Here is a 23688-nt window from a genome sequence, read left to right on the forward strand (position 1 = left end):
TGAAGAAAAAAACACGTATTGACAAAATTGTGCTTGTTCTGTTTAACTTATGACCTATGGATGTTCCTTTGCACACATGCAGACTCCCAGTTCTCCCCTCTAGTGCGTGGGGGTCTCCTTGGTAGTGTCAGAGCACCTCAAAACTCAGCCACCTGCATGTCCTGGGGTGGATCACACTACCGAACTTTTGACAAGAAGCACTTCCACTTCCAAGGGACTTGCACTTACCTGTTGGCCTCATCCTCAGATGGTACCTGGGCAGTCTACATCAGCACAGTCTGTGTTGGCAGTGGACAGTGCAGTAGGGTGTGGAATATTTGTAGAAGTTTAATTGCTGATATGTGGAATTGATGAAAATATGGGCATTTGTGTTGTTTCTATATAGCATGTGGAGCCTTTATGCATAATCTGTTAATGTCATTTATATTTCAGGCTCTGAGGATGATGATGGGCCTTGATTTGGTTACAATTCACCAGAGGAATTTAACCCTCAACAACCAACATGTTCCCAACGAAGAGCCTGTCTTTCAAAATGGTACCCTGTCTCTCATCATCCCATTTTGCAAAGAATAATTTTCTGCCATACGTAGATCTCAAATGTAAAAATGTATTGGTTTATTTCTAGGACCATGTTACATGGCAAATGGCTTATAAAATAGGTTTTTAGTTAGCTACCATGAAAAAACATATTATAGGGCATATAATGAAATTCAAATTAAAATCGTAGGTCAATTAAATTTCTTCTTCTACTCTGCATATGTTTTTGCTTGAATAAGTTAAACTTCATTTTACCATTTATAGGAGTTAGTGTCCACTGGCTTGGAGATTTTGTGTTTGTGGAGAGTGGCCTTGGAGTTAGAGTGAAGTTTGACCTGCTCAACACTATCCATCTAACGATAACATCCGAGCATCTAGAAGCCACTCGGGGACTTTGTGGAATCTACAACAATAACCCAAATGGTGAGGAGGGCAACTTGGATTTATTTAGATCAAAAGACGTGAAATGTATTTTCTTTTTATCTGTTGCAGATGATTTCACCACAACGGAAGGAACTCTGTCCCAGTATGCTGCTAGCTTTGGGAATTCTTGGAAAGTTACTGACCAGCAGAATGAAGTAAAGCACAATTACAAAGATGTAGCATTGCAAAAGTATGGTTAGGCATTCTTTACTTTGAGCTTTTCATGTTCTCCTCCAAGGGTTGCAGTGATGCTGCAGAACTTGGACACAGTTGTGACATCACTGGTGATGCTGCCTTACGCAGGCAGGCAGAGTTCATGTGTCATCGACTTCTAGAAAGGCCCTTCACACAGTGTCACCCCCGTGTGAGTAAGAATAGAAACCCTTCACTCAAATGAGGGAAGTTTGAATTTCCATGTTTTCAGAATGGTTCCCCCACAGTATCAGGCCATTCCAAAGTTTGCAGTACTGTGTTAGTGTTTGTTTTTTGTTTTTCCAGTTGGACCCAGCAGCATATCTAGATACATGCATGTATCTTTTCTGTAGCTTGCCATCTAGAGAGAGGAAAGCAGCAGTATGTGACACACTGGCAAGCTACGCTCGAGAATGTGCCCAGCAACATGTCATCATCATTTGGAGAAAAGACACTCTATGTGGTAATGAATTAAAATAATGCTATAAGTAAAAAGTAGTATGGCGATTGCATGCAGTCAGTTTTAATGTGCACTTCTGGAGAGCCGACTGAATTGCATGTACATATTAGATATGACAAAGGTCATACTGTCTTGGCTAGCTTGAAAAGCAAAGCAGCATGGGTCTAAAATGACAAGAAGCACAAACAACCCTAATTTGTACTAATGATTTTAAATGCTTCAAAGAACATATTCTCATTATCCCTCTACCACATGCGTCTCCCCAGCTCGCGTCTGTCCCAGGGGGCAAGTCTTTTCAGACTGTGTGTCCTCATGTCCCCCAAGCTGTTCATCCCTCGAACCTCCAGGGCCAGTTGCATCAGTGGGTCAGTGCCGAGAAGAATGTGTTGGGGGTTGTGAATGCCTTCCAGGCCTCTATCTTTATCACGGAAAGTGCCTGAAAAGAGATGACTGCCCTTGTTTCCATCGTAGACATACATATCAGTCAGGAGATGAGATAAAGCTGAAATGTAATACCTGGTGAGGTGGAAATATTTTCCTTTTTTATCAATTTGTTTGCTACCCCTCACCCGCTTTTAACTTTTCTTGTGTTCCTAATAAAGTGTGTGTAAAAAAGGCCAGTGGATATGTTCTGGAGAGAAATGCGCTGCTCAGTGCATTCTCATGGGAGCACTCCATGTCACAACCTTTGACAAAAAGAGATACTCATTGCAAGGAGGAGACTGTCCTTTTACCACTGTGGAAGTAAGACGAATATAATTGCTGGCAACGTTACATTACACGTTAGAAACATAATATATACAATACTAAAACACTGAATTAAAATTGTTACAATACAATTATTTTCATTTGTTTAGAAGTTGCAGTTGTAGTTTAGTTAGATTACTGTGTTATGGCAAGCAAAAAAATAAATACAAATTTTCCATGTCTCTTCAATGCGTTTTCAGGATTATGTCAACCGAAAGCTAGTTGTAACTGTACGCTCTGGTGAGTGCACAGCAGGAGGACAAGGTCGTATAACAGGCCTAGGTTGCCTAATTGAGATGACAGTCACAGCACTTCGCACTACAGTCACCATCACAGACACTGGTGAGTTAAGAATAACATTAGAAAGATTTTAAGATACTTCTATGCTGTAAAAAATACATGCCAGATATTGCAGTGGTTCACTTTCCATCTAAAGTTGATTGAATTAGTCAGTACTTGTTGTTCTAGGTGTTGTAAAGTTGAATGGCCAGAAGGAACTGTTGCCTGTAGTGACTGCGGATCTGGTAGTGCGGAGAGCTTCCTCTGCCTTTCTCCTAATCCAGACTTTTGGAGCTCAGCTTCTGTGGAATTTAGATGGACCTCTCGTCATTATTACATTGAAGCCTCACTTTACAAACAAGGTGGCCCTCGCTGTCATTTCCTTATACAGAATAAGTTATATAGAGGTTTGAATTCTCATCACTTCATTCTTTATATTCTGTACATTTTATTGTATAGGTGCGTGGCCTTTGTGGAACCCTTACCTGGAACCAACATGATGATTTCATGACTCCAGAAGGAGATGTAGAGAGCAGTGTCTTATCTTTTGCTGGCAAATTTACAACCGAGCATTGTACCTTATCTGGAGGAACTCCTCAAGACCCCTGCACTACTTACACCCAAAAGAGGCACTATGCTGATACTCTCTGTGCAATCATACACAGCAGCGTATTCCAGGTACATATTTGCCCTTTCAATGTATTTTATAGACAATCTTATACATTTTCATATCCCTCCTTCAGGCATGCCATGATGTAGTGGAGAGAGAACCCTATTTCCGCCTATGTCAGTCAGAGGTGTGCAGCTGTGCGCCACATAAAGCATGTCATTGCACAGTGCTTACTGCCTATGCCAGAAACTGTGCACAGGAAGGCATAACTATCCACTGGCGTAACCAGACCTTCTGCCGTAAGTATTTTAGAATAACAGCTATTAATTATAAATAGATGAGAAAAGTAGGTTAAAGCTCGAAGTTGCCTTGTTATAAAATACTGGTTAATAATCAAGCCAAGGATAATATATGTGATCAAAATCCCCTGAAGTTTATTGTCTCTGCAACAAAGCTTGAGAATGTTTAATCTTTTACAGCTGCCTTTGCCAATGATTAAGGCATTATCTAAAAGGCCTTTGTCTTTTTGTCTCCCAAGCGGTACAGTGTGCAGGGGGTCAGGTCCATCAAGAGTGCGGTCAAGCATGTGGCCGCAAGTGTTCTGACTTGCAGCATGGCTGGAGCTGTGATGGTGACAACAATGACAATGGTGGAGATGGGCTGTGTGTTCCAGGTTGCCAATGCCCTGCAGGTCTTGTGCAGGACTTTCAGGGCCAGTGTGTGCCCGTAACTATGTGCCCTTGTGTGCAAGGAGACAAGACATATCTACCTGGGGAAATTGTTCAGAACAACTGTAACACCTGGTATGTTCTAGGCTAAAATCATATTCATTAGAAAAAGAAGCATTTAGTTTTTGGTGTCCCAAGGGAGGGAGCGAGTACAAGTCGTCGTTTGGATAGCAAAAATCTACAAATAATTAAAGTCTGGTACAAATGTAACCCACTTGATACAATTGTAACTATTTAGCACCACATTGGCAGAAAAGCTATACAATTCTAAACATATTTTTCTTAAAGCTAAGGGATTAGTACCCAAATTACCTAATGTACAATGTTTTTCAATGCCTGTGCTACTCCATGTGGATTTTATTGCATTTGCCGTGCACTGTCTATGAACAGCCTTTCTTTAAGAGATTGGGTGTGGTGGTGCAATGCAAGAGAGCTGATGAAATCACTCTATGTTCCTGCAACATTCAACAGGATAGGTTGATTTCATTGCTTCTCTTCACTGCAATGCAGCTGGAATGATCATTCTTGACAAACCTTGGATCACCTTGTATTGATTACAGTGACTTTGGTCATGAAATTCTGACTTAACACTTGTTTAACTGTGTCTCTATTGGCTTTCACCTATTAATTTGCAGCGTGTGTAAGGAGGGCCGCTTTAACTGCACCCAGGGTCAGTGTGAGAACGTCAATAAATGTCCTGGCTCGCTGATCTACGCTCCACGATCCTGCCTCCTCACATGTTCAAGTTTAGACCCTCCAAGTGAGCAACAAGGTTCTGGCCTCCTGAGTTGTAGAGAACCTCTTTCTGGTTGTGTGTGCCCCCAAGGAACTGTACTGCTTGTAGGGGAAACTCAATTTCTAATGATACCATCTTCTGATGCACGTATATTTTAAGAGAATTATAATATGTGTTTCTTTCAGGGGGATCAATGTGTATTGCCTGCCGAGTGCCCGTGCCGCCATAATGGCCGTCTGTACTACAACAATGATACCATTACCAAAGACTGCAACACATGGTACTTATACACAGTAGTCGAGCCCTTCCAGCTCATGCAGGACACACTGAATATGGTGGTGAAACGTTGCTCTGCCCATACCTGATTCACTTCTGCAGTGTGTGTAAGGAGCGCCATTGGCACTGCACTCAGTCAGCCTGTGCTGGGATATGTGTGGCCACTGGAGATCCTCATTATGTGACATTCGATGGCCGCTACTTCTCTTTCCTGGGCGACTGTCAGTATGTGCTGGTGAGGGAGACCAGTGGTTTATTCAGCGTCACCGCCGAGAATGTGCCCTGTGGAAGTACAGGGGTCACCTGTACAAAGTCAGTTACTCTCAGCCTGGGGAACACCATCATACATCTGCTGAGAGGTATGACATTGTTACACTGAATACTCCAAGTCAGGGTGTGTTAAACTCAATGAGTTAATATTCTTTATCTGGGTTATATGATGTGTGGATGTGAATTTATTTAATATATCTCTGTAATATAGGTAAAGCAGTGACAGTCAATGGGATGCCAGTTACTCTGCCTAAGACCTACAGTGGGAGTGGTCTGTCTTTGGAAAGAGTGGGCATGTTTGTGTCGCTTTCATCCAGACTTGGGGTCACTTTGCTGTGGGATGGAGGTAGCAATCATGCACAAATCAGAACAGTTACACTATGATCTCTAGATGTCATTTATGCTCATCGTGGAACAGAAAGTGAGATACAAGCAATGGCTGAGTAAATGTTCCTTGCAGGAATGCGAGTGTATGTACGTCTGGCTGCACACTTGAGAGGAAACGTTGGAGGACTGTGTGGAAACTTTGATGGTGATACCGAAAATGACTTTACCACACGACAAGGCATAGTGGAATCAACTGCTGAATTATTTGGGAATTCATGGAAGGTCAGCCCGTCTTGTCCGGATGTAGCAGACCAAGATCTGCGAGATCCGTGCACCGTGAGTCCAATTATGAATGGTCGTTTGCCTGACAGCTACTGGAGTCCTAATACATGTTTTATAGGATAGTCACTTGATTTAACATTGAAACATAATTTAATGTGCAGATCAACTTGCACAGGGTGCCATGGGCCAGGAAAAAATGTGGCCTCTTGACACAGGATCTCTTCTCTCCTTGCCACCTTGAAGTGCCTTTTCAACAGTATTATGATTGGTGTGTCTTTGATGCTTGTGGGTGAGTTACAGTTACAAAGGAGGTTTGACAAATTTTCCCCACATGAGAATAGTGAATGAGTTTTCTGTAAAAGTTAATAGTTAAATGTCTGCATTCTGATTTTTTGCAAAATTCATTCTCTTTAGCTGTGACTCTGGCGGAGACTGTGAGTGTTTGTGTACAGCCATCGCCACCTATGCAGAGGAATGTAATCGCAAGGGGATCTACATTCGCTGGAGGTCTCAGGAGCTCTGCCGTAAGGCAAACCAAAACGTTTATTTTCAGTTTCATGTGACTGTAATTTAATTTTTATGCCAGGTCCTCTTTTTTTTAAACTAAAGCCATGCAGTGTGAAAATGGACTTGTTTATGAGCCATGTGGTCCAGCTTGCTCTCCTTCATGTCCAAGTGTGCAGCAAAATCCACATTCCCAGTGCAATGTCCTCTCCTGTGTGGAGGGTTGCTTCTGCCCTGCTGGGACAGTTTTTCATGGTGAGTGTTCATTCAGTCCACACATCCTTTTTAGTCATTAAATAATTGAAATGCTGCAAGTGTGTACAAACAGAGGACATGCAAGTGCTGAGTTGGGCAGTACTGTTAAAAAATGCTTTCTCTGAGGGGTTTTATTTTAGGATATTCCAAGCTTTGTTTAATTAGTTTATTTAGAAGTACATCATCTGTCATGTAAATGCATAGGTGACAGCTGTGAGGTTCCTACCCAGTGCCCATGTGAGTGGGATGGCTCCATGTTTCCTCCTGCAACTACAATCACTCAACACTGCCAGAACTGGTAGGTACATGTTAATGGTAGAAAAAAATAGAATACATGTAAAAACAAAAAACATGTCTTGAAACTGCAGTCTTTCTCTGTTTATGATTACACAGTTCTTGCGAAGATGGTATGTGGCAATGTGATGGCGTGGGTTGCCCTCCTCCTTCGCCAACTTGTCTTGAATCCGAGTTCTCCTGTGCAAGTGGTCGCTGCATCCCCTCCCAATGGGTGTGTGACAATGAAAATGACTGTGGCGATGGATCTGATGAGATTTGTCCATTTACCTGCTCACCAGAACATTTCCGCTGTACTAGTACGCCAAGGTATAACCTGCTCATTCTGACTTTTGAGTAAAGTGTAAATAGTCTATTTGCATTTTGATACTTGTTACTGAAAAAGAACCTGGTGAACTGAAATGGTATCTTTTGTTGGGTTTTTCAGTGGCCCATGTCTGAACCTGGCTTTGCGTTGTAATGGCCACCCAGACTGTGCAGACCAATCGGATGAGGAGTTCTGTGGACCCCCTACTGCACTGCCACTGTGCCCCCCGGGGGAGTTTCAGTGCAGCAATGGAAAATGTCTTTCACCTAGCCGCGTCTGCGATGGACGGCTAGACTGTGGCTTTGCTGATGGTTCTGATGAGCAAGGTAATTTAATTGACATAATGACAAGCAGTCACACTCATAAATATGTTTTTCTTATGTCAGATTGTGGAGTGGTGTGCGATAAAGGAGAGTTCCAATGTGCTGGAGGACGATGTATTCTTTACCTTCATCGATGTGATGGCCATGATGACTGTGGGGATCTCAGTGATGAAAGGGGGTACTTTTGTAAAGTTTTTTTCATGTATAAACATTAATAAGTTGCAACCTATTTATTCATTGATTGGTATTCTGTTTATGCACGTAAGTACAAATTCTCCTTTGTATTGCTTACTATTTTATCAATTATTCTTATGTTTTTCTTTGTTTCCAGATGTGTCTGTACACATACAGAATTTCAATGCCCAGGGGATCAATGTGTCCCTGCAGAGAAAGTTTGTGATGGACATAAAGACTGTCCATCTGGAACAGATGAGGCTGTCTGTCCTACCAGAGGTGAAATAATACTTGACTATTTGCATCCGTTATCAAATGTATTTTTAGTAACATATTGCATCATTTCCATTTGCTACAGTGACATGTGGTCCTGACCAGTTTGCTTGTAGTGAAGGCACATGTGTTCCCAACATTAAACTATGTGATGGAACTAAAGATTGCCCTGATGGGGAAGATGAAAAACAAAGCAATTGCTATTCTTTTATAACTCCATTGCCTTCACCCATGACCCCAACTGTGCCTACACCAGGTAGTGATGTGATATAGCGTTAATCTTGCAAAATACTGTTCTGGTTTGAATTTTCTAATTGACAAATACTTTTAAAAAATGTACTTCCTACAGGTTGTTGGTCCTATGAGTTTGCCTGTGCCACTGGTGGGCAATGTGTCCCTCAGACTTGGCACTGTGATGGCGAATCCGACTGTTTGGATGGTAGTGATGAGCAGCAATGCCCTTCACTTTGTGGTCCTGGTCAGGTACTCTGCCTGAGTGGTGACCAATGTGTGAATTACCAGCAACTTTGTGATGGCAACCCCGACTGCAGAGATGCCTCAGATGAGAGCATAGATAACTGTGGTGAGGCAAACATTAGCCTAATGTCAGTTGACTGCAATAGGTTGTTCAAGCACAAGTCTGTCTTTCAGGTTCTGTCAAGATCCCTCCATGTCCAGGTAGCTTCTCATGTGATAATCGCACTTGTGTCAACACCTCAAAAGTGTGCAATGGGATCCCAGACTGTCCACGGGGCGATGATGAGCTTGTTTGTGGTAATTTTGGATAAAAACAATTTAAATATGAACTACTGTATTAATATACAGTCTGTGACAGTTGATGGGAAATTGTGCTCTGTACCTTGTCATATGTTTAGGTAAAAATGTAACACCGGCACCCCCTGGGGATAGAAATATCACAGTCTCCTGTCCTGAATTCACCTGTCTGGATGGATCGTGTATCAATTTCAACAAGGTGGGTTTATCTTTTTATATGAATTAAAAAGAAGAAAATTCATTCATGTGTATAAATGTACGCCATGTTCATGTAACAATTGCTCTTTCAGCCACTATTGCTTTATCGGGCCTTGAAAATATAATATATTATATCATAAACAACCACACTACAATATTCTACATGACAAAAACTTTCTGGTGTCATTTTGTAGAAGAAACTAATATAAAGGGTACCTTAAACACCCCAAGTTCTCATATATTAACCGTGCAGATTTGCAATGGAGTAGCAGACTGTCCAGACTCCTCACTATCTGAGGTCAGGGTTCCCACAGATGAGCAGGGTTGTCAAAGCTGGAGCTCCTGGGGTTCATGGAGTGCATGCAGCACCACATGTGGCACAGGCTTCATGAGCAGGCGCAGATCTTGCCCTTCAGGGGACATATTGCATCAATGTCGAGGTCAGGATGTACAGAAGCAACAGTGTTTCAACACCACTTGCCCTGGTATGGATGATGATTTTTATTTATATCTATATATTTTTTTTAAGTACAGGTTTTGAAGGTCTAATGTCTCTTTCTCACTTAATCAGTGGATGCGAAATGGCTTCCATGGGTCAAATGGTCAAACTGCTCTAGCGAGTGTGGAGGAGTGCAGATCCGTCACAGAGACTGCATCCTCCCTCAAAATGGAGGTCGAGACTGCTTTCAACTACCTGGACCATCTAACCTAAGCTTGGAAATTAGTAAGAAAATAAAGATTTAAATTACTTGAATGTAAAACCTAAATACAAAAAAACACCTCTCACGAAATTTTCACTTTGTGGAAAAAAAATCAACATCTAAGCAATGTTAAGTAATATTACATGGCAAAAATGTGTAACTATTTAGATAAATGGAAAATATTCCCATTAGTATTATTTTTTTTTTTTAAGTGTTCAAATGTTGCCTTGTACCACTAGAGGAAGCCAGTTTACCATTATTGGTGCATCAGGCACACTTACAGAATTATTATTACTGCAAATTATAGATTAGTGCAGAAATGTCACCCTATTCTTCACTTGTTTTGTTTTACTTTTCTAAATTTCAGGGCCTTGTTCTTTGGACAGTTGTTCCAACAGCAGCTGTCCAGCAGGCCTGGTTAGACACAAATGTTCCCTCTGCCCATTATCTTGTGCCCACATCAGCAGCCAGACTACTTGTGATACTAAAGCACCTTGCTTCTCAGGTATGAATTGGGAAAACTTCTTAATACAATGGTATATTTTTCCAAATTTTACACAATGGAATATATATGTTTTACCAGGCTGCTGGTGTCCTGAAGGGAAAGTCATGAGCCACACACATAAGTGTGTGTTGCCAGAGGACTGTGTATGTGAGCTGGCAGGTGTACGCTACAGGCCTGGTCAGCAGATGAAGGTGGACTGCGAGATTTGCATTTGTCAGAGAGGAAGACCTCAAAGATGTCAACCTAACCCAGACTGTTCAAGTATGTCTTGAAATGTTTTTGTCTTGCTTTTTTTCCCCTTCAAATTATGTATTTATTTATTTATGTTACCCAATCACTCCATAGTCCATTGTGCCTGGTCCTCATGGTCTGAGTGGGGTGAGTGTTTGGGCCCATGTGGTGTCCAGAGTGTCCAGTGGTCATTCCGGAGCCCAAACCACCCCTCAAACTATTTAGATGGAAAAACCTGCCGGGGGATATATCGGAAAGCACGCCGGTGTGTAGCCTTTTCTTTAGTCCTACACATTTAAACTGATTTTTCTGCACAAATAATGATGGTTCTATGCTATGACAAACAGGCTGAAACATTTTTTTTTACTTCCACTCTGACATATGCTTTTTTCTGTGTCTTAATCTGTGTGTCCCAAGATGTCAGACTCACCCCTGTGATGAGTGTGAGTACCAAGGTCAGTCCCATGCTGTTGGAGACAGATGGAGATCCGACCATTGCCACTTGTGTCATTGTTTGCCCAACCTGTCAGTGCAGTGCTCCCCTTATTGTCCATATGCTGTTACCGGATGTCCTCAGGTAAAAGACAAATCCCCAGTTTGTATATATAAAACCAATAGTGTTTACTTCTTGCAGGGGAAGAAACTAGTACCTGGAGAGGGAGAAAGATGTTGTTACTGTCAAGGTAAATTTGAATGACACTACTAACATGTCACATTGTATTTCTTACCATTTTTTATATTTATGTAAAATAATGAACACAGTATACTCACAATGCCCAGTTATTGAGTGACATATCAAGATGAACCGAAATGGTGAGCTTTTCTGTTCAGCTTCCACTTGACCAATATCCCAAACCTCTTCCTAGTAGTAGTGTTTTTCATAGAACTCTGTGTTTTGTCCATTAGTGTTGTGTTCTCTTATGTAATACATAGAAAGCACCACAAGTACTCCAGTTACAGTCAGGCCCTACCCTGGGACAACTAAGGCAGTAAAGGACAGCACTCCATCAGTCCCCACCTACCCACTCCCTCCTGGTGGTCAGTGATTTTCTTCAAATACATAATCATGCAGTTTTAAACTGAATTTTTTGGTCCCAACCATTCTAATGTAATTATTTGTACTTTTCTAGAAGAGTGCTGGTCGCCTTTGGGCGTTCAGTTTCTGCCGGCCTCCAGTTTCCATGCCTCATCTCAGCAAAATGGTCACCCTCCCGAGGCTGCTCGTCTTCATGGCTGGAATCCTCACACAGATCTCCAGGTACAGTATTTATTATAATATTATAATATTAATGTTTACATTTTTATGATGTGTATCTGCAGGGCTGGAGTCCAGAAGTAGAAGAGTATAAGGATCTACCACAACGAAGTCCTGTGGGTCACAGTGGCAGTGGACAAAGTCCTTATATTGAAATTGACCTTTTGAAAGCATATAACATTACTGGTAAACTTGTGCTGCTGTCAATCAAATCTCTCATTGTAGTTAAGTCACTGTTTGTGTCTTTTGTTGTTTTCTGCAGGGGTACTTACTCAGGGCGGTGGTGTGTTCGACACATATGTTTCCAGTTTATATTTGCAGTTTAGCCGAGATGGAAGACAATGGTTCATTTACAAAGAGCTTGTCACTGACACACAGCCAAGACCTAAGGTCTGAAAATGGCATTTTTAAAAAATGTAATATTGAAGGGGCCAGTGTGAGATGTATATATTTTTTTGCCATTCTCCCAACAGGTCTTTCATGCTAACCACAATGAGGGAGGCGTTACAGAGATAAAATTGGACAGGATGGTGTCCGCTCAGTTTGTGCGCCTTCTACCACATGATTTTCATAACGGCATCTATCTTCGTCTTGAGATTATGGGATGTGAAGATGGTTAGTAGATGTATATTATGTTTTTTTTTGCATTCATGAACACTTTTTTTATTCAGTATTTGGGTTTTTGACTATTCAGGTTTCCATCGGTCAACCATAGCCCCACCCTCTTTGACGGTCTCACCATCAAGTGGCTGCAAAGATAAGGAACTCTCATGTAAAAATGGTCGCTGTGTGCCAGCGGGTCCGTCAGGAGTTATTTGCAATGGAGTTGATGATTGTGGTGATGGATCTGATGAAATGTACTGCGGTGAGGGTTCCTTCTCATTTCTCTGTACCACTTTAAAAAAAATGCATACCACAGTTGGAATAGTTCAGTCATTTTTTGAATAACTTTTAACTGACCTTAATCTAGGCACACAGATCTACCCATCAGTCACAACTCCTCACAGCTGCCCTGGTAGTCAGTACTCTTGCCTCCCACCAGGAGGCTGTATTGACCCAGGAAAACACTGCGATGGGATTCCCCACTGTCCCAAAGGAGATGATGAAAGTAACTGTCACTTGTATGAGAATGTTACCACACAGTCTGACAGGTAAGGTCCAAGTTGGATTTCAAAATATAAAAAACCTTTCTCCCATATAATACAAATGTATTTTTATACTGTTTTTAGACCATACACACCCACCGTTGCCCCCATCAGGACTCCTAAGATCCCTGTGACTCGCCCTCCAACATCACCAACAGTAAGTAGAGAGAGAAGTTACTCCTTTGCTTTATTTTTGCATTATGCAACTGTGAGTCTGCTAGCGACCTTTGTACTCTCCTTACATATCTAAAAGGACTACCGTATTTTCTGGAGTTTTAGTTGCACCTCTTTCTTTTTTATATCTGAATACCAACATCCTCTTATGTTGTTTTTTTAGACTATACTTATCTGGAAAAACTTTTATGTTAACAGATGCTTATTTAGCCTGTTGTGTATATTTGTGTTTGGTTATGATAGAATAAAAATACCTTTAAAAAAAGTGCGACTTTTTATATAAATAGTGTAATTTATTTTACTTTATTACAAAGTACATGTTACTCCACTATCAAATATGACTTTATAATAATGTATTTACTTTGAAAGATAGATTAGATATACCAATAAGATTGAAAGTGTCCATTTGAACTTCATATGCCCTTAAATACATTTACAGGATGGAGGACCTGGATATCGTGGTAAGTTCATGTGTAATTTTGCCCAATAGTTATTTGTTTTATTAATAGTCAAGTTACATCCCTCTTGTGTTTTAGTTACCAGGAGTTGCTTTATGTCTTACATGCCTTGTAGGTATCTGCTCATCCCCACTTGGACTGGAGGATGGGAGCATTCGTTATGGTCAGCTGACCTCATCTTCTTATCGTGAGAACAACCCTGCTGATGCTGGTCGACTTAATATTGTTCCCAATGTGTGAGTGATAAATTAGCTGCATATTTTTCAATAATGAATCAATTTAAAGTGCTTTTATTGGGAACAAATCATTTCACTACTTGTCTCTGGTGTACACAGCCAAGTTATGGAACCTGGTTGGAGCCCCTTACCTTCAGACCTCAAACCATACTTTCAGGTGGATTTCCTGGAGCCTACTTGGATTTCAGGGGTTGTGACCCAGGGCAGTGAACGGATGTGGGGTTACCTCACTAAATATAGATTAGCTTTTGCCCTGCATAGTAGCCTCTTCTCTAACTTCACGCAAGATGGCAGACCTGGTAGTCCTGTTAAGGTATTGTATCATCATAGCAATACAAAGGAATTAAAACTTAAATACTTTTGCGATTCTCCACTTATTTGTTTGCTGTAGGTATTTGAGGTGCGAATGGTGGGTAGGACCCCTGTGACCCGTTGGCTCAGTAGGCTTGTTAGGGCCCGTTACCTGCGCATCATCCCTGTAGAGTTCAGACATACCTTTAACCTGCGTGTTGAGATTATGGGCTGTAGAGGAGGTGAGAAGCTAGCCTCCCTTTTTTTTTTTTTTCCTGTACATTGAGCCGACATTAATTGTGATGTTTTTATTGTGCTGCAGATGAGCTCATGACCCCCATCGGTGTCACATCTCCCACTGGTAGAAAGAAAGTGACACTGCAGCGTTGTAAACCGGGCCAGTTTGCTTGCCAGGAGAGTGAACAATGTGTACCTATCGCTGTAGTTTGCGATGGTCGGCTGGACTGCAAGGATCATTCAGATGAAATGAACTGTGGTGAGAATTCATGAACACAATTTGTAGGTATTGTAGGTAAAAATTCAGGTTTCATCAAAAATTCCTTACCAAAAGAGAAAATGGATGCATACATTTCTCGACACAGTAAAGTATCTGGTCTTATTATATTTTAATCATTTTCTACTCAGGTTCTCCGGGTTTACAGAACCAGACTAGTTCAACAGGGAGACCAGGGTTTCTTAGTGACAGGACAAAAGGCATTCCGGGTCTTCAAACGACTAAGTCAAGAGGAGGACTTCCCGGTATGGCTACTGCTGGAGTTACAGGATACCCTGGAGTTTGGCAAGCCACCACTTCACACTCTAGTATGAATATTTGTTTGCACACTGTAGCTTTCTGGTGTATTGATACACTTTCATGATCAGATAAATGAAATTGTTTCCCATTCAAAGCAACCACAGGCCAGCCTGGATTGCACCTGACTCCCTCCCACCGGCCTGGAGTTCCTGGTTTACAAACCACCACGCGTAAGAGACACCAAACAATGTTGTTTGAGCTGTATCAATGAATGAATGTGCTTTTTACTAAACACACAAGAGACTCTTTTTACAGCTCGGTGGATCACCACAACGCTCCATGATGGGGGTTTGCCCAGAGTGCTTTGTGTGGAAGGCCAGTTCGCATGCCGCTCGTTCGGCTGTGTCGACTCGACTCAGGTGTGTGACGGCAGGCGGGACTGTTTGGACGGCTCGGATGAAGAGCGCTGTGGTACGTGTGAACAATCAGTCAAATGAGAAAATGCTTTCTCCCTTTGGAATCAAACACAATCTGTTTAAAGACAGTTCGATATGCATTAACATTTCGCATGGTAATATAGTAAACACTAATATGTTAAGATGGATGATTATTACTTGAATATACAGTCAAACTACCCTACTTAGTATGTATGAGATTTTAGGATACTGCAAAAAAAGTTAAAACTTGCTTCATTTACCCCCCTAATTAGGTTCTCCAGTAATTCATCTGACTACACAGCGTCCCTCAGTGCCAAGCCCTTGCTCTCCCAAACAGTTCTCTTGCAACAGTGGTGAATGTATTCACCTAGACCGCAGATGTGACATGCAAAAAGACTGTATGGACGGTTCTGATGAGAAAGACTGCGGTATGTAGAATACACGATGATGGCTTTAAATTTCCTAATAAAAAAAGAAGTCATGCTCATCCTTGCATTCTACAGTTGACTGCATCATGTCGCCATGGACTTCATGGAGTCTGTGCAGCGTCTCCTGCGGTTTAGGCTCATTGTTCCGCCAGAGGGACGTCGTGAGGGAAGCAATGCCGGGAGGATCCTGTGATGGAGCTCAATTTGACAGCAGGGCCTGCTTCCCAGGACCGTGCCCAGGTTTGAAAAGTCTTGCGTTCTGACGAAAGTTCCTTTCTGAAGTCACTGTTCCTTTTCCACGTGTGTGATAGTTGATGGTCACTGGTCAGAATGGGCACAGTGGTCCGAGTGTGATGCTCAGTGTGGAGGAGGTGTGAGACAAAGGAGGAGAATCTGTTCGGCACCTGCTCCGAAAAATGATGGGAGGGATTGTGAGGGCATGAGCCTACAGAGTCAGATCTGCAATAACCAACCCTGCTCTAAAGAGATTGGTACACAGACAGGTGGCTAATTTACAGTGTATAATGTTATGACTAAGTGCAAGGAAATTAAGGAGGTAAAGGATGACAATGTTTCTTCAGGTTGTGTCAATGGTATGGTGCTAGTGTCCGAGGAGGACTGCCTGGCTGGCAGAGTTGAACCTTGCCCTCCAACATGCTCTCATCTCAGCTTTACCGACAATTGCACTGAGCAATGTAAACCAGGTGGGTCATTACATATGTTGTCTTTTTCATCACTATTTTTAACCAATTATCCTCATTACTACTGTGGGTACTGTGTGCATATGTTAAAATATTAGTTGTACTCAAATACTTCAAATGGGCATTGGTGAAGTCCTAACTGGAACACAGATCTAGGTATTTATTTAAGTTTTCCCACCCCTAGGATGCCGCTGTCCCATTGGAACATACCTACAGGGAGGACAATGTGTGAAAGCAGGCCAATGTCTCTGTCACTGGAATGGCCAAAAGCTGCAGCCAGGAGAGTCCATCAGCAAGGACCATTGTACGACATGGTGAGATTCAGCATTATTTGATCTATTCATGGTTTAGAGAAACAGCAATCACCTAACAGAAAAAACACATCAAGATAACATAATACGTAAGTGAAAGAATCACTGTTGTATTTTGCAATATAGTACTACAAAAGGAGATTACTTTTTTTTCTATGAAACACTTCTTATATCACTGCCAACCAATTGTTACTACTTTCTGAATTTCGCCTTCAAAATATTCAAGATTTGCCATCTATTTTTCCAAAAGTGTGTGTCAGGATGGGAAAGTCACTTGTAACTCCTCAAGCTGTGCTACAAGCTGTCAGTGGTCAGCGTGGTCATTATGGTCACCATGTGATGTTACCTGTGGGCTTGGGATGCAACAACGCTACAGGTAATCAGCTGACTACTTTCTATTAAATTGTCTTTTTCCAAATACACAAAACACCATCATGTTCTTTCCGCTGGAGAACTCTTTTTTTCTTCTTCATTTTTTATGTATTTATTCTACATTTTTAGCTAAGTTTTAGCTTGTCTTGTTAGGTCCCCAGTAAACCAGACGGGATCCCTCAAAGGTCGACTCTGTCCAGGTGACTCTTCAGAGGTCCAACAGTGTTCCATCACCTGCCACACCGGTAAACATGAACATACACCCCCAGAGAACACTGACATTTCACTATAGCATCTGAATTGCTCTACTTTGAATGGAATAACACTCCTCTCTCTCTCTGTCATGTAGAACAACCAGATGGAGTTTGGAGTAAATGGACCAGCTGGTCCGAATGCAGTAAGACTTGTTTCCATCACGTAGATGATGTGGGATTCAGACGACGTTTCCGAATTTGCAACCACACCCAGTCTACATGTGAGGGTGACGCCACGGAACAAGAGCCTTGCAGCATTGTCCATTGTGCAGGTTTGCATGGCATCCATTCCTTTTTATCACCACTTAAGACCACTTATATTCATGGTGGTGGTCTAATCCTAGTGGATGGTGGCTGGTCTATGTGGTCTCCGTGGTCAACCTGCTCAGCGGAATGTAACTCTGGTGTCCAAACACGAGAAAGATTCTGCACTTTACCCCCACCACAACACGGGGGTAAAATCTGCCCTGGCCCTCATATTCAGACAGCAGACTGTAATGCACATCCCTGTTCAGGTAATATACTATCTGTTTAAAATTTATATAATTCCTAATATAGTGTGTGTTGATGACTTTTGACATAGTACTACACTTAGTATACCTTACTTTACCTCTTTGGCTTACAGGTTTATGTCCTGAAGGTATGATGTATATGACAGCAGCTGAATGTGAGGTGAATGGAGGTGCATGCCCACGGGTTTGTATGGACATGACCTCTACTGAGGTGCAATGTGCCACTGCTTGTTACGATGGCTGCTACTGCGCCCTGGGATTCTACTTACTCAACGGCAGCTGCGTGTCATTGTCCCAGTGCCCATGTTACCATCAGGGGAAGCAATACCTCGCTGGGGCAACCTTTCTTGTAGATGCTTGCAATAATTGGTATTGCACACACAAATTGGAGCTAAATGTAAAGTTCCTTTGACTGATTTTGTGTCTCTGACAGCACATGCACCAATGGAGAAATGGCATGTGGAACCACGTCATGTCCTGGTGAGTCGGTATTAATTGTATAATTGTGTTACTTGGCAGACATTGCTGTTCTAGTAGTGTCATTCTATTTGAGAGCAGATTAGTTTTAGAGTAAGTGTTTTACCTCAGTGGACTGCGGTTGGAGCAGCTGGACTCAGTGGAGTACGTGTAGTCGAACCTGCGATGTTGGTGTGAGAAGGCGGTACCGTTCAGGAACCAATCCCCCACCCGTGTTTGGAGGGCGACCTTGCGAAGGCGCTAGAGTTGGGATTGACACTTGCAGCGTCGAGCCATGTTTTGGTGAGGAGATACTTGCACAAATTCTATGTATATTTTAAGTATGCCATACACCTCATCACCTTGTATTTTTAGTTAAACAGATCATTGATATCGGTAGCCGCCAATACCATTGAATTAGTTAATCCAGTTGCGATCTGTAATAGGTGTAAGGGAACCGTGGAGTGAGTGGTCCGAGTGCTCAGTGACATGTGGAGGAGGTTACAGAACCAGAACGAGTGGGCCTATTCGAGTTCATGGCACTGCACAACAGTTCAGCGCCTGCAATCTGCAACCATGTGGTACAATACACACAGCTAAAGAAATGGGGAATTAGAGGCTCTCTAAATTATTATTCATATATTTATTCCTTATACCATTTCAGGTGATGGAAGAACATGCCCACCCGGGCAAAATTGGAAGCAGTGTGTGAGAGGAGCAGTATCATGTTCAGACCTTACTATGGGCCTCAGTCGGAATTGCACACCAGGTTGCCAGTGTCCAACTGGGACTTTCCATCAGGTTAGTGGCACACCACTTAGTATATACATCCAAAAAACATTACAACTAAGTACCTTTATTTGATTATTGGTATCCAGGATGCCGAATGTATCCATGAGTCAGATTGTCACTGTCATGTTGATGGAAAGCAGTACAAACCAGGAGAAATTGTTTCTTTTGACTGTAAAAATTGGCAAGTAATGTGTTGATATAGATATCATATTTTACCTGATCTGAACAGATTTCTGAGGTTAACCTTTCTACTCATATTTCAGTACCTGCGAAGCTGGAAGACTTGTAAACTGTTCTGAAGCCAGGTGCAATGGTAAACATGGAACAATTGCTCTAACATCATGTTACATTGCAGTATTACACATTTAGGATTATTATTGCTTGACTCAAGCTTATGGTTCCTTTTTTGCCTGCATTATCACTCTACAGCTGATGGCCAGTGGTCCTCTTGGACCCCTTGGGGTCAGTGCTCTGTCTCGTGTGGAGCAGGTCTTCAGTCTCGGTATCGATTCTGCTCTAGCCCTCAGCGTTCTGGCAATGGACTGCCATGTCTAGGGCTTAATCGTGAGGACCAAGTCTGTGTCAGCACCCCATGTGATCGTGAGTTATTGCTGCCTATGCATCTCACATTATTTTGTCCCATTGCAATGTTGTCGCTTCCCTTCAAGGTGACGGAGGTTGGGGTCCTTGGAGTAATTGGACGCAATGTACTAAGTCATGTGGCGGTGGTGTACAGAGCCGAAGAAGAGACTGTGATAGTCCAGCCCCAGAGGGCGGGGGAAATTACTGTGAGGGTCTGGGAACTGAGGTCAAAGCCTGTAATACTGCTCACTGCCCAGGTAGCCTTGTGTGTATTACAAACATCCATTTTAGTGACATTCAAATAACCCAAGAACAAAAAAACATGGTGTAATTGCAGTGGCACCGTGTTCCAAAGTCCCAGGAACAGCATTTAGTAGTTGTGGACCTTCCTGCCCACGCTCCTGTGATGACCTAGCAGTATGTAACATTTAAACAAACATCACATAAATATATCATGAGAATTATAAAGAGGTTGTTTTTCCTCTTTCACAGCATTGTGAGTGGTTGTGTGAGCCAGGCTGCTACTGTACAGAGGGAAAAGTTTTATCAGCTAATGGAACTGTTTGCTTAGAGCATGAAGAATGCCCATGCCTTGATCTAAGCACTGGTCGTCGACTGGACCCTGGAGATATCGCCGTTGCTCCTGATGGCTGTAACAATTGGTAAGAAGGACAAATTGGGAAAAAATAAGAAGTAAGATAACATTATCAATGCTGTGATTTCACAATTGTTTCAGCACTTGCATGGGAGGAAAGCTTAACTGCTCGCAAAACCCGTGCCCAGGTGAGTCAACAGCTTCAGCAGGTCTGTATTTTATTAAATATTTTTTAGGTTATACAACTTTTGATTTATTGGCTGCCATTGATGGTGATAGATCTTCAATTGCAGTTATGAATTGCAGTTTTCACAAAAACTTGAAATAAAGTTAATGTTAGGTTTTGCCCAATCTTAGATATATAGTAGATGTAGTAGATGTATAGCAAACAAATAAACTGGATTATGTACCCATTGTAGTGTCATTTTAGCTGCTCCAGATTTGTCACAACTTCTGTGTTTCCAGTATCAGGTGGCTGGTGTGAGTGGTCTCTATGGACTCCATGCTCTAGGACCTGTGGGGCGGAGTCTGTATCCCGTTACAGGAGCTGTGGTTGCCCTGAAACCAAAGCTGGAGGGGTGCCATGTTCCGGAAAACAGGAAACACACAATGGAATTGGCACTCAAATCCAGAGTCAACCTTGTCCCGTCATTACCTTCTGTCCAGGCAGGATGTGAAACATTTTCTTTGTTCCCGCAGAACAACATGTGTGTGTTTCTCTCTTATTCTCAATGCCATTTCGCATAGTGCACGGTTCTTGGAGTTCTTGGTCGGCATGGTCTGCATGTGACGGGTGTGCTGGGTCGTCCAATCGCACTAGAGACTGCACCCGACCCCCTGCTAGATACGGTGGTCTGCCCTGTCAAGGAGAGAGGATGCAAAGCCGCGGTTGCCATGACAACACCACTGTGTGCTCAGGTCGCTTTCAGCATCCTTTTTCATTTAAACCATGCCAGATAACACATGTTTATTCAATATTGTGTATATGTCGGTAGACTGCGATGGAGGCCAGCAAGAATGGCCTTGTGGCAAACCCTGCCCTCGTGCCTGTTCTGATCTCCATGGCGACACGGAGTGCCTAGACTCCCCAGGTTGCATCAAGTCCTGCGGTTGCCCGGGTGACATGGTCCTGCTGGATGGCTTATGTGTACCCAGAGAGGAGTGTCGCTGCAAATATGAAAACAGCTCTGCTGCTGGTTAGTGAACTCTTATTTTCTTCAAATATGAAAAATAATATGTATTCTAGTGGTATTTCTTTGATTTTGTTCTGTTTCTTGTGTGTCTCAACTGGTTTAGATTCCAGAAACACATCATGGGTATGGCCTGGTGAGACTGAGTGGCAGTTTGCAAATCATGGAGAGGAAATTATAACTGACTGCAAAAATTGGTGGGGATCAATTGAAATGAATTGAGTTAAATGTGAATCATTGTCACTTAAGCAGAAAAAATGCTGATAGTTGTTGGTGATGTATTTTTTTCTCCTCAGTTCTTGCCAAGCTGGTGTTTTTCACTGTCACCCTCTCCCCGGCTGCTATGTCGATGGTGGCTGGGGCCAGTGGGGAGCTTGGTCTGCATGCTCAGCTTTCTGTGGAGGAGGAGTTCACTTTAGGAGACGTCAGTGTAATAATCCTTCACCTCAGAGTGGAGGAAGAGGTTGCCTGGGAATTGCTGATCAGCAGAAAGACTGCAACACACATGGCTGCACAGGTATTCATGTTTATAGGAATAATACAGACAGACACTAAAAACAAATTTTGGGTCACATGAAACTATTCATTAGGAATAGGTAGTTTAGTGTAGCTGTCTCTTCCAAACAATATAGGTGATATAACAGAACATTCTTGCTTTTAGATTCTGTGGGACCTTGGCTACCCTGGTCTGTGTGGTCAGTGTGTTCAGTCAGTTGCGGTGGCGGCCAGCAGGCCCGATTTCGGAAGTGCAACTCATCGTCGTGTAGTGGCATCAGTCGCCAGGGCAAGACTTGTAACACAGAGGTCTGTCTTGGTGAGTCACTCTGCACAACTGATAGAAGTATATTTGCAAATGTACCCTGAATTTTTATATATGGTATGTGTACTTGTTTTGTTGCACAGAGGTGGGCTGCCCTCCAGGCAGGCTGTATAGAGAGTGCGAACGAGGAGAAGGTTGCCCTTTCAATTGTGACCAGATAAGCGGCAGAGAGGGTTGCTACACTGATGGCTGTGAGGAAGGGTGTCACTGCCCTATACACACTTTCCAACACAATGGCGTCTGCCTGCATGTGAGTTCCTTCTGCATCCTTCTGTATATATTGTGTTGGAAAATGGCTTGACTAAACAAAATGTTTATTATATTCTGGTATCTCAGGAGTGTCCCTGTTTAGTCGATAAAGATTTTCTAGCTTCACTACGGAGTGTCTCTAACACACCAGTCTCATCTCTGCTCCTCCATAACATCTCTGAGGGAGTGGAGCTCCAGCCTGGAGACACATTGGTCCATGACTGCAGCTCATGGTGGGTGGGATGTTAAAGATCCCCAATACAACACTTGGTAGTATGGTTCACCTCTGAAGGGTGCTAAAACGTATTTACCCATTTGGTCTTGTAGTGTCTGTGAACACGGAAACTGGAACTGTTCTTTAGAACACTGTCCAATTGATGGTGTTTTTTCACCATGGGCTGCTTGGAGCCCTTGCTCACTGTCTTGTGGAGGTCTTGGGTTGAAGACCCGTAATCGAGCATGTACACAACCTGCTCCAGCTCATGGAGGGAGAAGTTGCCAGGGCCCACTCTTTGAAACTACTTATTGTCAAAGCCCTGACTGCTCGGGTAAGACGACAAAGTACATTTCATCTGAGTTCACTATTCAACATTCTACATGTCATGTGTTGATTGCTCAAATTGATGTTGTTGATAGCTGTTGGACCCACAGAAGAACCCACCCTGCCAGGTAAATAATCTTATATTTTGGCCATTTCACATGTTAACTGTTAAGTATATGTTCTGTACTCACTCATGCCTTTTATTCATTCCAAAGATGAGGATGTTGGTTTCTCTAAATGGTCAACATGGAGTCCATGCACTAAAACCTGCAGTGATGCTCGTTCTCCAGCAATGAAGTCCCGTCATCGTCAATGCATTAGACCGCCCTGCATTGGAGACTCTCACCAAGACAAAGCCTGCAACCTCCCTCAATGCCCTGGTATAAATCCTCTCATACATGGCTTGTTTTGCATGTGGTTAAATAGGCTGCTTGCTTTGCTGGTAAAACAATGACATTGGGTGAGCATTGAGACCAGACTTTGTTCACTATCAAATACTCAGATGGTGAAGAGCTCTGCATTGGGGACAATTGTGAGCAGAGAAACTGTACCTGGACAGTTTGGGGCACGTGGGGTTCTTGTTCACGTTCCTGTGGAGTTGGGCAACAACAGAGGATACGGACTTTCCTCAGCCCTGGTCCCAATGGATCCTGGTGTGAGGACATCCTAGGAGGAAATCTGGAGACTCGCTTCTGTAACATCAAGCCCTGCAGAGGTGAGAGAGTGCAG

At 42.6% G+C, this 23688-nt stretch overlaps 1 protein-coding gene across 1 annotated transcript in view; it reads left to right on the forward strand.

Moving 5' to 3' along the window:
* The window catches only part of sspo (SCO-spondin), a 49752-nt gene that overhangs the window by 10379 nt on the left and 15685 nt on the right, over positions 1 to 23688 (forward strand). Inside the window, exons 5-90 of the mRNA XM_077736064.1 lie at positions 83 to 306; positions 433 to 535; positions 802 to 960; positions 1030 to 1115; positions 1199 to 1324; positions 1459 to 1615; positions 1879 to 2131; positions 2215 to 2356; positions 2560 to 2701; positions 2828 to 3000; positions 3098 to 3316; positions 3382 to 3547; positions 3787 to 4051; positions 4612 to 4816; positions 4898 to 4992; positions 5091 to 5347; positions 5470 to 5604; positions 5719 to 5921; positions 6029 to 6156; positions 6282 to 6391; positions 6477 to 6626; positions 6831 to 6924; positions 7020 to 7229; positions 7348 to 7553; positions 7614 to 7728; positions 7882 to 8003; positions 8083 to 8256; positions 8347 to 8580; positions 8649 to 8771; positions 8873 to 8970; positions 9223 to 9454; positions 9541 to 9693; positions 10038 to 10175; positions 10254 to 10436; positions 10521 to 10671; positions 10824 to 10983; positions 11041 to 11089; positions 11340 to 11444; positions 11537 to 11664; positions 11727 to 11847; positions 11924 to 12051; positions 12135 to 12276; positions 12356 to 12526; positions 12632 to 12812; positions 12891 to 12963; positions 13420 to 13441; positions 13554 to 13674; positions 13774 to 13987; positions 14066 to 14207; positions 14288 to 14461; positions 14611 to 14787; positions 14875 to 14949; positions 15035 to 15190; positions 15429 to 15584; positions 15660 to 15824; positions 15896 to 16087; positions 16166 to 16288; positions 16470 to 16599; positions 16847 to 16972; positions 17122 to 17213; positions 17318 to 17494; positions 17567 to 17737; positions 17848 to 18103; positions 18168 to 18214; positions 18323 to 18493; positions 18637 to 18771; positions 18855 to 18991; positions 19069 to 19163; positions 19246 to 19295; positions 19412 to 19582; positions 19651 to 19821; positions 19902 to 19981; positions 20057 to 20226; positions 20301 to 20347; positions 20625 to 20825; positions 20907 to 21077; positions 21155 to 21355; positions 21456 to 21546; positions 21646 to 21866; positions 22011 to 22163; positions 22253 to 22419; positions 22506 to 22651; positions 22746 to 22966; positions 23055 to 23087; positions 23175 to 23339; positions 23462 to 23674. Coding sequence (XP_077592190.1) covers positions 83 to 306; positions 433 to 535; positions 802 to 960; positions 1030 to 1115; positions 1199 to 1324; positions 1459 to 1615; positions 1879 to 2131; positions 2215 to 2356; positions 2560 to 2701; positions 2828 to 3000; positions 3098 to 3316; positions 3382 to 3547; positions 3787 to 4051; positions 4612 to 4816; positions 4898 to 4992; positions 5091 to 5347; positions 5470 to 5604; positions 5719 to 5921; positions 6029 to 6156; positions 6282 to 6391; positions 6477 to 6626; positions 6831 to 6924; positions 7020 to 7229; positions 7348 to 7553; positions 7614 to 7728; positions 7882 to 8003; positions 8083 to 8256; positions 8347 to 8580; positions 8649 to 8771; positions 8873 to 8970; positions 9223 to 9454; positions 9541 to 9693; positions 10038 to 10175; positions 10254 to 10436; positions 10521 to 10671; positions 10824 to 10983; positions 11041 to 11089; positions 11340 to 11444; positions 11537 to 11664; positions 11727 to 11847; positions 11924 to 12051; positions 12135 to 12276; positions 12356 to 12526; positions 12632 to 12812; positions 12891 to 12963; positions 13420 to 13441; positions 13554 to 13674; positions 13774 to 13987; positions 14066 to 14207; positions 14288 to 14461; positions 14611 to 14787; positions 14875 to 14949; positions 15035 to 15190; positions 15429 to 15584; positions 15660 to 15824; positions 15896 to 16087; positions 16166 to 16288; positions 16470 to 16599; positions 16847 to 16972; positions 17122 to 17213; positions 17318 to 17494; positions 17567 to 17737; positions 17848 to 18103; positions 18168 to 18214; positions 18323 to 18493; positions 18637 to 18771; positions 18855 to 18991; positions 19069 to 19163; positions 19246 to 19295; positions 19412 to 19582; positions 19651 to 19821; positions 19902 to 19981; positions 20057 to 20226; positions 20301 to 20347; positions 20625 to 20825; positions 20907 to 21077; positions 21155 to 21355; positions 21456 to 21546; positions 21646 to 21866; positions 22011 to 22163; positions 22253 to 22419; positions 22506 to 22651; positions 22746 to 22966; positions 23055 to 23087; positions 23175 to 23339; positions 23462 to 23674 — 12915 coding nt within the window. The remainder of the gene's footprint in view (positions 1 to 82; positions 307 to 432; positions 536 to 801; positions 961 to 1029; positions 1116 to 1198; positions 1325 to 1458; positions 1616 to 1878; positions 2132 to 2214; positions 2357 to 2559; positions 2702 to 2827; positions 3001 to 3097; positions 3317 to 3381; positions 3548 to 3786; positions 4052 to 4611; positions 4817 to 4897; positions 4993 to 5090; positions 5348 to 5469; positions 5605 to 5718; positions 5922 to 6028; positions 6157 to 6281; positions 6392 to 6476; positions 6627 to 6830; positions 6925 to 7019; positions 7230 to 7347; positions 7554 to 7613; positions 7729 to 7881; positions 8004 to 8082; positions 8257 to 8346; positions 8581 to 8648; positions 8772 to 8872; positions 8971 to 9222; positions 9455 to 9540; positions 9694 to 10037; positions 10176 to 10253; positions 10437 to 10520; positions 10672 to 10823; positions 10984 to 11040; positions 11090 to 11339; positions 11445 to 11536; positions 11665 to 11726; positions 11848 to 11923; positions 12052 to 12134; positions 12277 to 12355; positions 12527 to 12631; positions 12813 to 12890; positions 12964 to 13419; positions 13442 to 13553; positions 13675 to 13773; positions 13988 to 14065; positions 14208 to 14287; positions 14462 to 14610; positions 14788 to 14874; positions 14950 to 15034; positions 15191 to 15428; positions 15585 to 15659; positions 15825 to 15895; positions 16088 to 16165; positions 16289 to 16469; positions 16600 to 16846; positions 16973 to 17121; positions 17214 to 17317; positions 17495 to 17566; positions 17738 to 17847; positions 18104 to 18167; positions 18215 to 18322; positions 18494 to 18636; positions 18772 to 18854; positions 18992 to 19068; positions 19164 to 19245; positions 19296 to 19411; positions 19583 to 19650; positions 19822 to 19901; positions 19982 to 20056; positions 20227 to 20300; positions 20348 to 20624; positions 20826 to 20906; positions 21078 to 21154; positions 21356 to 21455; positions 21547 to 21645; positions 21867 to 22010; positions 22164 to 22252; positions 22420 to 22505; positions 22652 to 22745; positions 22967 to 23054; positions 23088 to 23174; positions 23340 to 23461; positions 23675 to 23688) is intronic.

This window comes from Stigmatopora nigra, chromosome 16 (assembly GCF_051989575.1).
Source record: "Stigmatopora nigra isolate UIUO_SnigA chromosome 16, RoL_Snig_1.1, whole genome shotgun sequence".
Lineage (NCBI taxonomy): Eukaryota > Metazoa > Chordata > Actinopteri > Syngnathiformes > Syngnathidae > Stigmatopora > Stigmatopora nigra.